The 15,698-nt window shown below is 40.9% G+C and overlaps 1 protein-coding gene across 2 annotated transcripts in view; it reads right to left on the reverse strand.

Annotated features, from left to right (window-relative positions):
* Positions 1 to 876: 876 nt before the first annotated feature.
* RMDN2 (regulator of microtubule dynamics 2) overlaps positions 877 to 15,698 on the reverse strand; it is a 65,276-nt gene continuing 50,454 nt past the window's right edge. The window contains exons 9-12 of one of the 2 annotated variants that reach the window (XM_061155579.1): positions 13,823 to 13,876; positions 13,655 to 13,735; positions 6,495 to 6,577; positions 877 to 1,233 (exon numbers count right to left, since the gene is read on the reverse strand). In XM_061155579.1, coding sequence (XP_061011562.1) covers positions 6,518 to 6,577; positions 13,655 to 13,735; positions 13,823 to 13,876 — 195 coding nt within the window. In that variant the 3' untranslated portion in view covers positions 877 to 1,233; positions 6,495 to 6,517. The remainder of the gene's footprint in view (positions 1,234 to 6,494; positions 6,578 to 13,654; positions 13,736 to 13,822; positions 13,877 to 15,698) is intronic. The other variant, XM_061155580.1, reaches the window with a different exon arrangement.

The following is a 15,698-nucleotide window of genomic DNA, read 5'->3' on the forward strand; positions in this document are numbered from 1 at the left end:
ACTTAAGATGCTCTGTGCATTTCCCTGTCATTTTTGAAATTATTTTTAATGTCAAAAATATTCTATTGTAGTTATATTCTAATACGGTTAACTGCTTTATTACTGTTCTGTTCAGTTCGGTTGCTCAGTTGTGTCTGACTCTTTGTGACTCCATGGATTGCAACACATCAGGCTTCCTTGTCCATCACTAGCCCCAGGAGCTTGCTCAAACTCATGTTCATCAAGTCGGTGATGCCATCCAACCATCTCATTCTCTGTCATCCCCTTCTCCTCCTGCCTTCAATCCTTCCCAGCATCAGAGTCTTTTCCAATGAGTCAGTTCTTTGCATCAGGTGGCCCAAGTATTGGAGTTTCAACTTCAGCATCAGTCCTTCAGTGAATATTCAGGACTGATTTCCTTTAGGATTGACTGGATTATTACCATTATACATAGGGTTTTGCTGTAAAAAATAATGCTGTTATGAATATTTGTGCATAAGTGTACTTTTTCACATTAAGATTTTTTCTGTAAAATAAAATTATGAGATAAAGAGTTTATATATTTTTAAGGCTCTGGTTAAATTTTACCAAATGTTTGGTCAAAATGCTCTCCCAGCAGCAGTGTATGAGAACGGTCCAACTTGTGGCATCATTGTCAGTACTGAATGTTTCTTTAAAGGAAAAACAGTCCTTGTTATTTTGATGGTAAAACAGTATCCTATTATAATTTTCTTCACATTTTAAAAATTACTAGTTATAGTTCCCCTTTTGTTTTTTCTTATCAACAACCTGTTTATGTCCTTTGCCTTTTCCCCCTTTTTCTACCACATTAATAAAATTGTTTTGTAAAGTTTCCATTGAAGCAGCAATAAAACACTCACTAGAGTTCATTTTATTGAATTGATTTAAATATTTTATTTAAGGAAATATTCTGAAGACTATAGTTCATTATTTATAGGAAAACTATAAAGCATACATGTTTAAGTAGTGACATTATAGGAAATAGATTTCTCCAAATAACATAATTAGTTTTATAGTGCTACCAGTGGAATGCATACTGCAGAAACATGATTTTACCTTCAGATCTGAGCACACTGCCCTTACATCAAAAAAGAAAAAAGGATCATAAAAAAAAACACACAACTTTGATTAAATTTTTAGTAGACCACATCTGATTTGTTGAAGAGCAAGTTCTTTTATTTACCTCTTCAAGGAAGTGCTTATTTTTTTCACCTCTTTCTGAGCATCTTTATCCTATAAAGAAAATACAAATACACAATAAAATTTCATACTTCACCCTGATACTCTACTTTGAAACAGACTTGTTGAACAAGGGGATACTTTTTGAAAGACCATCACAAAGAAGCTGTGCGTGTCTTAGGACCAGGTATGATCTGCATCTCTGAGAATGTGATACAGAGAGCTATTTCCAGGCTCTTTCTCCAGCTGGTCTGGGGTGGTGGATACAGGAAGCAGAGCCCCTTTTGCACAAGCTGACACACCGCATCCATCACCGTGTTAATGATAACATTGTTTTCTTCTTCAACTATAACGTGTGGAAAAGGTCTGAGTCTTAGCAGCAGAATTTGAACAACTCTGAGATTCCTCTGTAAGATCCAGACAAGATTCCATGGTAAGATCCAAACTACCTATTTTTTATCAGGTAATTTAAGATTTAAAATCATGTAATGTGTTTTATAGGACTCTATGTGTGTTATTATTTCCTTAAAACAAGTGTGGAAGTTATGAAGAGTGGAAATAAATTCAGATGGTAGGGTGCTCCCATGCATTTTTTGTGTTTAACAGACACCAACCACCTATCAGAAAGGGTTTAAGGAGTGTAACATATTTAAAGAAAATAGAGGAGGAAAAAACAAAGTAGATTTTGGAAGCAGTTGTTGGCTATATTTTTTTTAAAAAAACTGGAAGTTCTTCAATAGTTTTAATCATAAGCTTTAATACAGTGATTCTATTGCAGTGACTGATAAACTAGAAGTCTACCTTCTATCAAATCAGTATTTTTGAAGACTGTGAGAAAATATGGCTAATGAATCTAGGTGAGTGATGCATTATTAAAAAGAACTTACAGAAAAGCCATAATTCAAGGTTAACTTTGTAATCCTAGGGCTAGCCCAGTGCCTGGCACCAAGAAAATTCTAGTGAAGTGAAGTCACGTCTGACTCTTCGCAACCCCATGGACTGCAGCCTCCCAGGCTCCTCCGTCCATGGGATTTTCCAGGCAAGAATACTGGAGTGGGTTGCCATTTCCTTCTCCAGGGGATCTTCCCGACTCAGGGACTGAACCCAGGTCTCCCACATTGCAGGCGGGTACTTTACCCTCTAAGCCACCAGGGAAGCTCATTTAGAAGATTCTAAGTAAGTGCCTATTAAATAGGCAGTTGACTACCAGAGCTCAGTAACAATTTCTCAAATCTAGGAACCAATTTCTTACAGACAAATCATGTAGATGAAAGAACTGTTTCAATTAAATGCCTTAAGAAATAAATATACTCAAACTACAATAAAAGGTTTAAAATTAAGACCATGGCTTAGCAATATCTGCCCTCTGGAGGCATCACAAAGAATTCCTCTAATTCCTACCCAATCCAACTGCTAACACACTCACACACACACACACACACACACACACACACACGCCTTCCTTTTTTTACCTCTTCCCAGGGCTTCCACCCCAGTCTTTAATTAATTTACTTTTTTTGTGTGTGGATAGAGGACACTGGCAGGGCCTTTCAGCTAAAACAAACAAGAAAACAAAACAAAACCCCAACTAAAACCACCACCTCCAGTCATGCTTTCTTGTCACTGCCTAAAATGCACCCAGTTCAGACCATTTGGTACTCACCCCAATACTGCTCTTCTATGCGCTCTCTTTCCTGACTCAACCTCTCACTTCTCGCCCTTTTCCCAGACAGAGCTCCCTGGAACTCCTGTTAGAAAACTTGCTTTGAGGTCATATTTGCATAACCAGCAATGTATTTGCTAAGAGAATATTTTTGAGGGGAGCTCAGGAAGAGAATGAGGGAGTGGTCAGGGCCAATGGTAGAGAGTAATTGCTCTCGACTGTTTCTCATATTTGTTAACAAACTCCTGATCACTCTCTTTTTATTTTACTTTTGATGACTTTGGCGCCTTGGTCCCTCTCTCCACACCGAGTTCTACCACCACTGTTGGAGACTTCACTATTCCCATGGATTGTGTATCCCAGTCTTGCAGAAGGGTGCCTCTTCATATTTTCTTCCACTCCCCATGAGCACACCCCGGGATGTGTCAGACCTAAAACTGCTCCATCTCTGAGACAGGGATCTTGTTTTCTTAAACACTGCTTATCCTTGAGGGTCATTTACCTATCCATCTCTCCTCTCTCTCAAGAATTCAATATTTCAGCCATACTATACTTGCTGAAGCTGAAGTTCCAATACTTTGGCCACCTGATGTGAAGAGCCGACTCACTGAAAAAGACCCTGATGCTGGGAAAGACTGAGGACAGGAGGAGAAGGGCATGACAGAGGACGAGATGGTTGGATGGCATCACCGACTCAATGGACATGAGTTTGAGCAAACTCTGGGAGATGGTGAAGGAAGGACAGGGAAGCCTGGTGACCATGGGGTCGCAAAGAGTCATACAAGAATGAGTGACTGAAAAACAACAATACACTTGATAGAGTGCTTTTTCACATCATATTTATCAGTTCCAAGCCTTTGTTAATTCTCTAGTATTTCATAAAACATGGTGTGTATACCACCCACATTGGTATCACCTGGGATATTTGAATTACTTATAAAGTATGCATATTTGTCCATGTTTTCATTCACCCTTGCCAAGTAGGTAGGTATTTCAACAATAGAGTAATGAGAACACATTTTTTATATGTTTCATTTTTCAGTCACATTAAAAGGTGTTGTCTGATTAAACAAAGTCTTTGTAAATATGTTTAGAGCTGTATAAAAAATGGAAACTGATTAACTAATTAACAGTGATGTAATAAAGGAAAACACCTCAATTACTCAGCATAATGTTTCATGACTTTTTAGCCCCCCCCCTTTTTTTTAGCCGTTTCATGACTTTTTAAAAATTTATTATTTATTTTATTTTTTGGCTGTGCTGGGTCTTCCTTGCTGCATAGGCTTTTCTCTAGTTGCAGGGAGTGGGGGCTACTTTCTAGTTGTGGTACATGGTCTTCTCATTGCAGTGGCCTCTCTTGTTGCGGAGCTTGGGCTCTAGGGAGCAGGGACTTCAGTAGTTGAGGCTTCAGGATTCAGGAGCACAGGCTCAGTAATTGTGGAGCACAGGATTAATTGTTCCATGGCATGTGAGATTTTCCCCAACCAGGGATCAAACCCATGTCTCCTGCACTGGCAGGCGGATTCTTCACCACTGAGCCACCAGGGAAGCCCCATTTCATGCTTTTTTAAAGACAAATACCCATGTACTAGATTTTTCATCAACAACTCTTATTAATCTCATTGTTTATTATGTCTCACCAAAATCTGTATTCAACATTTCTAAGAATGCATCGTAGTTTTACATCTTTACATGGCATTATTTTCAGTAATACATTTGGCAAAAGTCTAATTATATGTTGAATTTTGTACTAAGGTTCCTGATAGGTTCCCCCCTTCCCGAGTATGAATTTTCTTAAATAAAATCCAGATGAAGGCATTTCTACAATGACTTGAGGCCTGAGGAATTCTCAAGTGTAAGAACTTGAAGGCTAACTAAAGCATGATCACCTCATTCATAACACTGAGAGTGCCTGACACAGTGAAAATCTTCCCATGTCCTGGAGCGTTGCTTTATGAGTAATGGGTTTCCCATGTTTATTTCACTGAATTGCTTCTCCGACATGAACTATCTTGTGGTTTCCAAATGGCTTTCTCCTCCTGGTAAAGACTTGCTGCTTCCCTTCCTGCTTGACTCTGAGTTTTCTGTAAGGCTTGAGTGTTGGCTGACAGCTGCAGGGTTTCTCCACTCTGTGAGCTCTCTGCTGTTTATAAAGGTTGGTGCTGAGACTGAAGATTCCTCCACATTCATTATATCTCTAGGGTTCCTCTCCGGTGTATGTTGTTTCATGATAGCTAACGTTAGAGCATCAACTAAAGGCTTTACCACATAGATGATATTCATATGGTTTCTCTGCAGTGTGAGTTCACTCATTTCATTTCAAAGAATTATTATTACTAGAGGCGTTTCTGTAATAATCACAAAGGGTTTCTCTCTGGTGTGAGTTCTCTGGTATGAACAAAAGGTAACTCTCTGGCCAAAGTGTTCCCCACGTTTGTTACAGTTATAGGATTTCTCTAATGTGACCAAACATGTGTTGTTATTGCTGAGCTGTGAGTGAATACTTCCCCATTCTCATTATGTTCAAAGAACTCCTTTCCAGTGTGAAATCTCTGCTATTGATGAGAGGTTGTTAAAGGTTTGCCCACATCCATTCATCAACTCATTCATTTACATATGAATTCTATGCTGATCATTCAGTGATAACTTTTAGTTAAAAGTCTTTGCCACACTGGTTACATTCAAAAGGTGTGTTATTCTCCTGCAGGTACACATGTCTTCTCCTTTGGATTGAGGCATGTTCACTGCACAGCCATCTGATTAATTGTGAGGCCTTCATTATGCTTCAAGCACTTGATATTTGCCCATATTTATGCAAATATCCCTTTATAAGAACCCAGGTTATTGTTTTGAGTTCAGGTTACTCCTTTCTTCCTCAAATTCAAACTATTTACTCTGACAGTGGAGGTGAAAAATAGCTTTAAGGGACTAGATCTGATAGAGTGCCTGAAGAACTATGGATGGAGGTTCCTGACATTGTACAAGAGACAGGGATCAAGGCCATCCCCAAGAAAAGAAATGCAAAAAAGGAAAATGGCTGTCTGAGGAGGCCTTACAAATAGCTGTGAAAAGAAGAGAAGCGAAAAGCAAAGGAGAAAAGGAAAGATATACCCATCTGAATGCAGAGTTACAAAGAATAGCAAGGAGAGATAAGAAAGCCTTCAATGCAAAGAAATAGAGAAAAACAATAGAATGGGGAAGACTAGAGATCTCTTCAAGAAAATTAGAGATACCAAGGGAACATTTCATGCAAAGATGGGCTCAATAAAGGACAGAAATGGTATGGACTTAATAGAAGCAGAAGATATTAAGAGGTGGCAAGAATACACAGAAGAACTATACAAAAAAGATCTTCATGACCCAGATAATCACACAATGGTTTGATCACTCACCTAGAGCCAGACATCCTGGAATGAAAAGTCAAGTGGGCCTTAGGGAGCATCACTACAAACAAAGCTAGTGGAGGTGATGGAATTCCAGCTGAGTTATTTCAAATCCTAAAAGATGATGCTGTGAAAGTGCTGCACTCAGTATGCCAGCAAATTTGGAAAACTCAGCAGTGGCCACAGGACTGGAAAAGGTCAGTTTTCATTCCAATAACAAAGAAAGGCAATGCCAAAGGATGCTCAAACTACCGCACAATTGCACTCACCTCACGCGCTAGTAAAGTAATGCTCAAAATTCTTCAAGCCAGGCTTCAATAATACGTGAATCGTGAACTTCCAGATGTTCAAGCTGGTTTTAGAAAAGGCAGAGGAACCAGAGATTAAATTGCCAACATCCGCTGGATCATCAAAAAAGCAAGAGAGTTCCAGAAAAACATCTACTTCTGCTTTATTAACTATGTCGAAGACTTTGACTGTGTGGATCACAACAAACTGTGGAAAATTCTTCAAGAGATGGGAATACCAGACCACCTGACCTGCCTCCTCAGAAATCTGTATGCTGGTCAGAAGCAACAGTTAGAACTAGACATGGAACAACAGACTGGTTCCAAATAGGAAAAGGAGTATATCAAGGCTGCATACTGTCACCCTGCTTATTTAACTTACATGCAGAGTACATCATGAGAAACGCTGGGCTGGATGAAGCACAAGCTGGAATCAAGACTGCTGGGAGATATCAATAACCTCAGATATGCAGATGACACCACCCTCATGGCACAAAGTGAGGAAGAACTAAAGAGCCTCTTGATGAAAGTGAAAGAGGAGAGTGAAAAAGCTGGCTTAAAGCTCAACAGTCAGAAAACTAAGAACATGGCATCTGGTCCCATCCCTTTATGGTAAATAGATGGAGAAACAGTGGAAACAGTGGCAGACTTTATTTTTTTGGGCTCCAAAATCGCTACAGTTGGTGACTACAGCCATGAAATTAAAAGACACTGACTCCTTAGAAGAAAAGTTATGATCAACTTAGATAGCATATTAGAAAGCAGAGACATTACTTTGCCAACAAAGGTCCATCTAGTCAAGGCTATGGTTTTTCCAGTGGTCATGTATGGATGTGAGAGTTGGGACTGTGAGGAAAGCTGAGCGTCAAAGAATTGATACTTTTGAACTGTGGTGTTGGAGAAGACTCTTCGGAGTCCCTTGGGCTGAAAGGAGATCCAACCAGTCCATCCTAAATGAGATCAGTCCTGAGTGTTCTTTGGAAGGACTGATGTTGAAGCTGAAACTTTAATACTTTGGCCACCTATGCAAAGAGCTGACTCATTTGAAAAGACCTTGATGCTGGGAGGGATTGGGGGCAGGAGGAGAAGGGACAACAGAGGATGAGATGGTTGGATGGCATCACCGACTTGATGGACATGGGTTTGAGTAAACTCCGGGAGTTGGTGATGGACAGGGAGGCCTGGCATGCTGCAGTCCACGGGGTTGCAAAGAGTGGGACACGACTGAGCGACTGAACTGAATGAACCCTGACACTAGATGGCTCCTTCCTACAGATATTCTGCATGGAAGTTAGGTCCTAGCTTTTAAGACTTTTCAGCCTAGACTATGGCCTTGGGCAAGCCCTTTCTCTCCCCCACCCCAGCTCTTCCCCTTGAACCAACTGGGCAGGCACATCTTATTTTCAGAGCTCAACCCCCAGGGAGAGCCAACGACTGATGTTCTCCATCAGTCATGTCTCTGTATGGCTTCCTCTGAGATGGGTCCAGCAGGCCCACTCTCCCTAAGTCCACAGCCATGTCCTCAAAGGTCCTCATTTCCTGTGGCTGCAATGCCAAGAACTCAGCCACCCCCTGCCTTCCTCTGTTCTGTCACCCAGGGGCCATCGGAGCGCGAGGCCCGCAGGGCAGAACCCAGTGGACAGAGTGAGCCACATTGATGGTGAGGTTGCTGTCAGCACCCTCTGCAGCTCGGCACTTTTTTCTCTAGAAAAAGGCCAGGAATTCATATTTTTAACAAGCCTCCCACACCCAAGAAAGTCTTAAAGATTTAAACGACTGGGTTTACATTCTAAATCCTTAGAATCTTAGTTACCTACCAGAACCTCAAGAAGGCTTTTCTTAGCCCCTGGTTCAGGTTACAAGCCCAGTTTTATTTTCTCATAAACTCCATGCTTTCATCTCCACTACACTCATCATACTTTATTGCCATTACTTGTTCAGTGCCTGCCTTCAGACTATAGAATTCATGGTGGCAAAGAAGGATCTGCTTTATTTCTCCCTGTATCCCAAGATTCTGACTGAGCAGCACCATATTTACAATATAAATGAGTAAAGGTAATTTTTTTCACTTACTCAAGCACATACATTTAAAAATACAGATTTGTTTGATCTGAAAGTGTCAGAAAATATTACATTTTGAGGAAATACATCAATGCTGTCTACTAAAGACTTCGGATAAATAAGAGAGAGACTTATTTATACTAAGCCATTATACTCTGGGCATTTGAATAATGAATTATCAAACATCAACTTTACTAGACTGCATACTGGTTAAAAATGACTGATCCCAAACTGATGCTATATCAACAGTTATTTTAAGAAAATTAATTACAGTGCAGTTCAGTTGCTCAGTCGTGTCCAACTCTTTGTGACCCCCATGGACTGCAGCACGCAAGGCTTGCTTGTCCATCACCATCACCGGAGCTTACTCAAACTCATGTCCATCGAGTCATGAGTTTCTTTTTTTTTTTAAAGACAGCATATTAAAAAAAATTAATTACAAGGAAGGCTAAAAAACTTCTTTAAGGTGTTTTTTATATAGCTAAGGCCATTAGATACTGAGAAAGCTTAAGAAATAATATATATATATCTATGGAGAATCCCGTGGACAGGGGAGCCTGGTGGGCTGCTGTCCATGGGGTCACACAGAGTCGGACACGACTGAAATGACTTAGCATAGCATAGCATACTTTAGAAATAATATATTTTAAATGCAGATAAACAGAAGGTAAGAGACAAAAGAGCACAAATTGGAGTACGTGAACAGAGTGACACTTCCTACCTATAATTCAGGAAATGTCTGTTCAGAGAGTGGGAAAGCATCCACTCCAAAATGGCCTTATCAAAAAACAATTCTTAATGTACAAGGAAGAATATATTCTCCAGGCAAGAATAGCACAGAAGGTAATGCACAAGAAATACATTTACATGAGAAAAAGATAGGCAAACACAAATTTCTAACAAATGAGACCCTGGACAACATTGCTGGATTCCCTACAACAGGAAGACAGGTTAAGAGTTGAGGACTGACTATACTTTCTAAACTTATATGAAAAACTGATAGTCTTAACTAACATAATTAAATATGAGATCTTAATTAAAACAGAACTTAGAACTGAAGATATTTAAAGTAGAATTAGGATTTTAGGGAATTCTCTGATGGCCTAGTAGTTAAAATCAGTGCTTTCACTGCCAGGGCTCTGGGTTCAATCCCTGGTTGGGGAACTAAGATCCCACAAGCCGAGTGGTGCAGCCAAAAACAAAAAAATTTAGGATTTTTTTTTTTTTTACTAAGAGTGGTTACTAAGGAAAGTGATGATTATCAATCTATAGAACAGGTTGTAAATAAAGCCCAGGACTTTAAACTACAAGTAATTTCGAAGACAACTATATCACTTGCTTTAATTTCTTCTTCCTGTGGTTGTTTCTGGTACATTGTATTTATTGTCTAAAAAGAGTTTGTCTTAGAGGAGCAATGAATGTCATTTCAAAGTTTTATAACATTTTTAAAGTAGCTTTTTTTCTTTATTGAATTAGCACATCCCTCACTGAAACACAAAATCTTACACAATGTTTTTTACACAATGTTTTTTGAGCTCTCTCAGGTTGCTCTGAGCCAGTAACTTGGACACTTCCTCTGGGCAAACAACTTTCAGGCCACTGAGGTCATCATTATTTCACTCAGTGATCATTCTCACACTGTCTCAGACACAGGAATCCCTTTTACTTTAAAAGAAGGAATGCTTCCCAGGACCTGACATTACCTTTCTAGGGTCAAGAAAAGTCCACATGAATAATAAAATACCATAATTTCAGATCATGGAAACATAAAGCAGCTTACATGCACGAATCTGGGCTCCAGAGGCCCGAGGGCTGACAGTCCCAATATTAAGTGCTGCCTGACGAGCTCCAGGCTCCTTGATAAGGACAGAAGTCATTTCACGAATATCTGCGATGCCAAGAAGAGGGTAAGGGTGCCACGGAAAGAACCACAGATGCTATGCAAGTTCACAACAGGGAGAGAAAAACGACGGCTGAGCTGCCTTTGTTGTAACGAATGCCAAAGCTAGATATGTTGGAAATAAATAACTGGGCCAGCGAAATCACTGATGTGATACACTTCAACTTAGAAAACCTTCAGAGAGAGTGGATATTACAGATAACTTGCCTCATTCTAGTTTCTAACTGAAAAAGAAATTGAGATATTCCTGACAGTATCTGAACCATGTTAAAAAAAAAAAACAACTAGGAATATAAATTACTGGAAAAAATAAGTAATGTGGGAGATATTTGCTAATGCTGTTTTGCGTATTACATAAATAGTTGCACATGGCCCAGCTTTCTTAGCTACATTTATTACTAGCTCAGCTGGTAAAAAGTCTACCTGCAATGCAGGAGACCCTGGTTCGATTCCTGGATGGAGAAATTCCCCTGGAGAAGGAATAGGCCACTCACTCCAGTATTCTTGGACTTCTCTGGTGGCTCAGACAGTAAAGAATCTGCCTGCAGTGTGGAAGACTTGGGTTCGATCCCTGGGTTGAGAAGATCCCCTGGAGGAGGGCATGGCAACCCACTCCAGTATTTTTGCCTGGAGAATCCCCATGGACAGAGAAGCCTGGGGGGGGCTACAGTCCATGGGGTTGCAAAGAGTGGGACACGACTGAGTGACTCAGCACAGCGCAGCTATTTAGTATTACTGTTGGCACTACTCTTTTTCTTTTGTAAGGTATTAGTCTTTGGAGCCTTCCTACCAATACTTATGGAGTCCTTGTTATATGCCGGGCACTACATTTGGCACCAGGAAGAGAGTGATGAATGAAAAACACCTAGTTGCTACTTTCATGGAACAACCACGCAAATAACTATAGAATCACAACCGTGCCAAATGACAAGAAGGAAAAGCATGAGGCACCTTCTAGCCTGAGAGTGCCAAGGGAGTCTTTCCTGAAGAAATGCCATTTATGGTGAGGCCTGAAGGATGAAGGGAGTGGGGGGTGGTTCGTAAGGGAATGTTTCAGAAAGAGGGAACACCATACACCAAGGGTGCAAGGTGGGAGGAACACAGCGCAGAGGAGAGAGGGAAACTACGAAGCTTGAGAGACTGGGAGGCGCCAGCCCCGAAAGGCATGCTAAAAATTCTGAACTGCATCCTAAAAGCAAAGTGTGTTCAAGCAAGGAAGTGACGTGTGAGGTTTATGTTTAATCTATGGCTTTGGCTGACACTGAGAGCCAACAATGACTGAGCCGGGGCAAGAGGCTATGAGACCAGCTGGGAGGTTTACATGATTGTAGCTCAGGTGAAAGAGGATGGTGCCCTGCTTGGAGGGCTGGCCGGAGAGCGAGATGGGTAGAGAGAGAGAGCAGGCACATAGCTGGATGACTCAAGGCATGTTTTAGAACAACTCTGAGAACTTGGCGACTTGGGAGACATCTGGTTTGAGGGGCTGAGAGACAAGGAAGAGTCAAAGAGCATTCCCAGCTTTCCTAGTTAGGGGGGTGGAGGTGCCATTTACTAAGAGGGGCAGATGGAGGAAGAGCAGAGGCAAAGGCCTAATGATGAGTTGAGTCTGAGATGTCTGTGAGTCATCCAAGCGGAGATGTCAAGCAGGATGTTGGATAATCAGGTCTAGACTCAGAGGGGAGGTCTAGAGACACAAATTTGAGGATCTCTGGTAGGTACGTAGCATTTGAAGCCATGGAGGGTAAGTTTGGCTGGCAGGGAGGAGGAAAGGGAGAGAAGACTTAGCAACCATGGATCAAACTCTGAAGTTCATCAATTTGGCCCTCTTGTGAGAGCCCTAAATGTCATGCATAGATACTTGCATTTCACACCAGGTACTATACCTCATTATCATATTGCATTTTAATCTTGTATTCTAATAAGAATGCATAGGCTTCCCTAGTGGCTCAGCTGGTAAAGAATCATCTGCAATGTGGGGGACCTGGGTTTGATCCTTGGGTTGGGAAGATCCCCTGGAGAAGGGAATGGCTATCCACTCTAGTGTTCTGGCCTGGAGAATTCAATGGACTGTATAATCCATGGGGTCGCAAAGAGTAGGACATGATTGAGCGACTTTCACTTTAACTTTCTAATAAGAATACATAGACACTTAGTTTAAAATGACTGCATGTAACCCAAACTGGCATTGCACAGGAGAGATGTGAAAGACAGTAGGGTCCTGACCACTAAAAAGGAGCAAGCAACCCGGGGGTACACAATCTGTTTTCTGCTGAAAAAGTTACACAAACTGTCTTCTGGAGAAGAAGGGCTGTTTTCTTTCCAGGTGGCTCAGTGGTAAAGAATCCGCCTGCCCATGAAGGAGACACAAAAGGCGCGGGTTTGATCCCTGGATCGGGAAGATTCCCCTGGAGAAGGAAATGGCAACCCGTGCCAGTATTCTTGCCTGAAAAGTCCCACGGGCAGAGGAGCCTGCCCAAAGGGTCACCAAGAGTTGAATGAGAACAGCACAGCACGTGAGATGGGAACAGGAAACATTTATCTGTTTCTTTTCGTTCCCACAATACCTGTATACAGGAATACAGACCAAGCTTGTTAATGCTGTGAAATTCCTAAAACTTAGAGCACATCCAGAATTCTGAATTAGTGGGAAAAAAGGCAAGAAGTAATATGACTGCTTCTTTTTCATTAACGGTGTTCAAAGACCGAGAAAATGTTAGTACATATTTTCAGTCCTCTCCACGGCCTTGGACAGTCAGAGCCTGCTGGGCACTGGGGACTGATAGGACCACTGCATGGACCCTCCTCCTGCTGTCGGGGCGGTGGCCTGTCTAGCTTGCTTGCTGCCTCCCGCAGTGTAATCACCAGCTCTGCAGAATTACACCTTCTTCCATCCTTCCTCTGGGGCCTGTCTTACTCCCTGCTGTGTAACACCCAACGAGCATCACAGTATCTTAACTGCTAGCCCACAACTGATTTTCATGCCTATTAAAGATACAAGGGGTCTCCTGGTGAAGGGTTATCTATAGCAGTTTTTAAAACTTCATAGTACATGTTAAATCCAAGTTAAAATCTTTGAGGATAGGAAAAAAAACTCCAGATGTATCTGAGCCACTTACTCATAGTTGAGGCTGGAACTGTACTAATAAAATAAACAGTGCTTCTTGTTACTGTGTGGACTTACCTCTTTGGTAATACAAGGAAGCAACACCGCCAAATTACAGAACTTCACAGCGTCGTCGATTTGATTAAGATCAGCATAACACTAGAAATGAAAAAAAAAATAATATGAAGGGCAACACATTTTTGTGCAATGGATTCAAAGTGATCTTAAAACAGTGGTCTTCATTACCTTGGCCATGAACATGTAATTGGACTTAGAAAATGCAGGCTGTAGTTCTTCAACCTGATTTTAAGAGAAAACAGAAAAGAGACAATCAGGGAAATATTAGAACAAGTAAAGGAGATATATTTCAATAAATCAGACATTAACCAAGTTACCCTAAGAATTTAGGTTGGTTGTGTCACATCTGAATCATTTTATCAGCTCAAGTATCTTCTGGGTGGAAATACAGCTTTTGAGCTTACCCATTGAAATGGGATTATTACTGTGGTCATAAAGCTTACAAAGCAATGAGATACTTTAGGATGTGGGGATCACCTTGTATAACCATCTTCCTCACTTCCCCTTCTCTATCCTTTCTTTTTTTTTCTTCCAGGGGCCAAACAACTGGTGGTACAGTCTCCTCAGGACAAGTCCCTATAATCTCCTTTGGAAGCAGGAGTGCAGTGTGACTGGTATGTCATGGCAAGCATCTTCCCCTACATTAATATTTGATTTCTGATCATTTCAACACATTCTGTACGAGCTGAATAATAACAGGCCCATGACATCAAGTTCTTTTAAATAAAAGGCAGATGCTTATAATAACTAGTTGAAGTGGCAAACCACCTTGCAGATTTTAGTTACTGGGTATTATAAAGTCCTTTACGCCTCATCTGCTAGTGTCTCATGTACCAGTTCCTTTTCTTCATCTCTGGTAAATAAGAATTTCGCCAGATATGTGGTGTTGCTACTAGAGAACTCTTCTTAGTACCTAAGTCTGTCTTTGCACTGGAGCCAAATTTTGCTCTTATGAAAGTCTATGCCGGAGGTTCCCAGGCTGGGACCCTGACCCCCAACACAGAAGAAAGCAGAACCCAAAAGGAGGATGCTTTAAAAAAAATTTTACAAATACATGCTTGTTTTACAACTTATAAATACTTCAGACATATTCAAAATTAAAAAGTGAAAGCTTCTCTGTTTCAATTTTATTCTCAATTATGATCTATTTCCCCAGGGGTAACCACTATCAACAGTTTGACAAATGCATCCTACAGACCTTTAAGTAGAGGAACTCCCTGCCTCCCACCTCCCACCTCCCCACTACTCAAGATGACTGATTTCTGAAAAAAATTTAAATAGGACCATTTCCTACTTATTGGTCCCAAACTTTTTTTTTTTCCCTCAACGTATCACAGATACATTTTTGTGTTCACATACACAGATCTACCTCATTGTTTCTACGAGCTGTATTTCATACTGCATATACACTATAATTAAATTAAGCATCACCGTTAGACACTTAGACTTATTTTTCACTATTACTAACAATGATCAATGTACATACTTGCTCCTATATGCCCATGTGCATGTGATTATGTGTGCAGGAGAGATTCCCAGAAGTTGGATTTCTGAGTCAAAAGATACATACATTTTAAGGATGGATAGAGGTGAAAGCAAGAGCTAGGGTTCTGAGGAGTGTTCCAATCCCTTATGAGAGCACATCCCTTGTAAAGGCCACTTATTCTCTGCAGAATCCAAGAGAAGGGTCCTGGGAGAAGGAGAAGGAGGACAAAATCTCTTGGGCTGGGAAGCCAGACTAGGTGTAACTCTTTAAGACTGAGCAGATGAACAGTGTGTGGATCTGGCCTAGAACCTGCTAGTGAAACACTGGAGTTGCCGACAGACTGAAGGAAGTTACTGTTCAGTCCTGGCCAAAGCCTTGACAGCCCAACAGAGCCATCCATGGTGCCAACGGGTTCTGGTCCTCCCGCTTCTTCTCTCTTGTCCAATTATTTCCATTTTAACTCTTTGAGTTAAAACAAAATTATGTAAAGCATTTATCCTTCAACTAAAAAATAATTTTTTTTAAAAGCTATGGTTTTTCCAGTAGTCATGCATGAAT

Source organism: Dama dama, chromosome 11, assembly GCF_033118175.1.
Source record: "Dama dama isolate Ldn47 chromosome 11, ASM3311817v1, whole genome shotgun sequence".
NCBI lineage: Eukaryota > Metazoa > Chordata > Mammalia > Artiodactyla > Cervidae > Dama > Dama dama.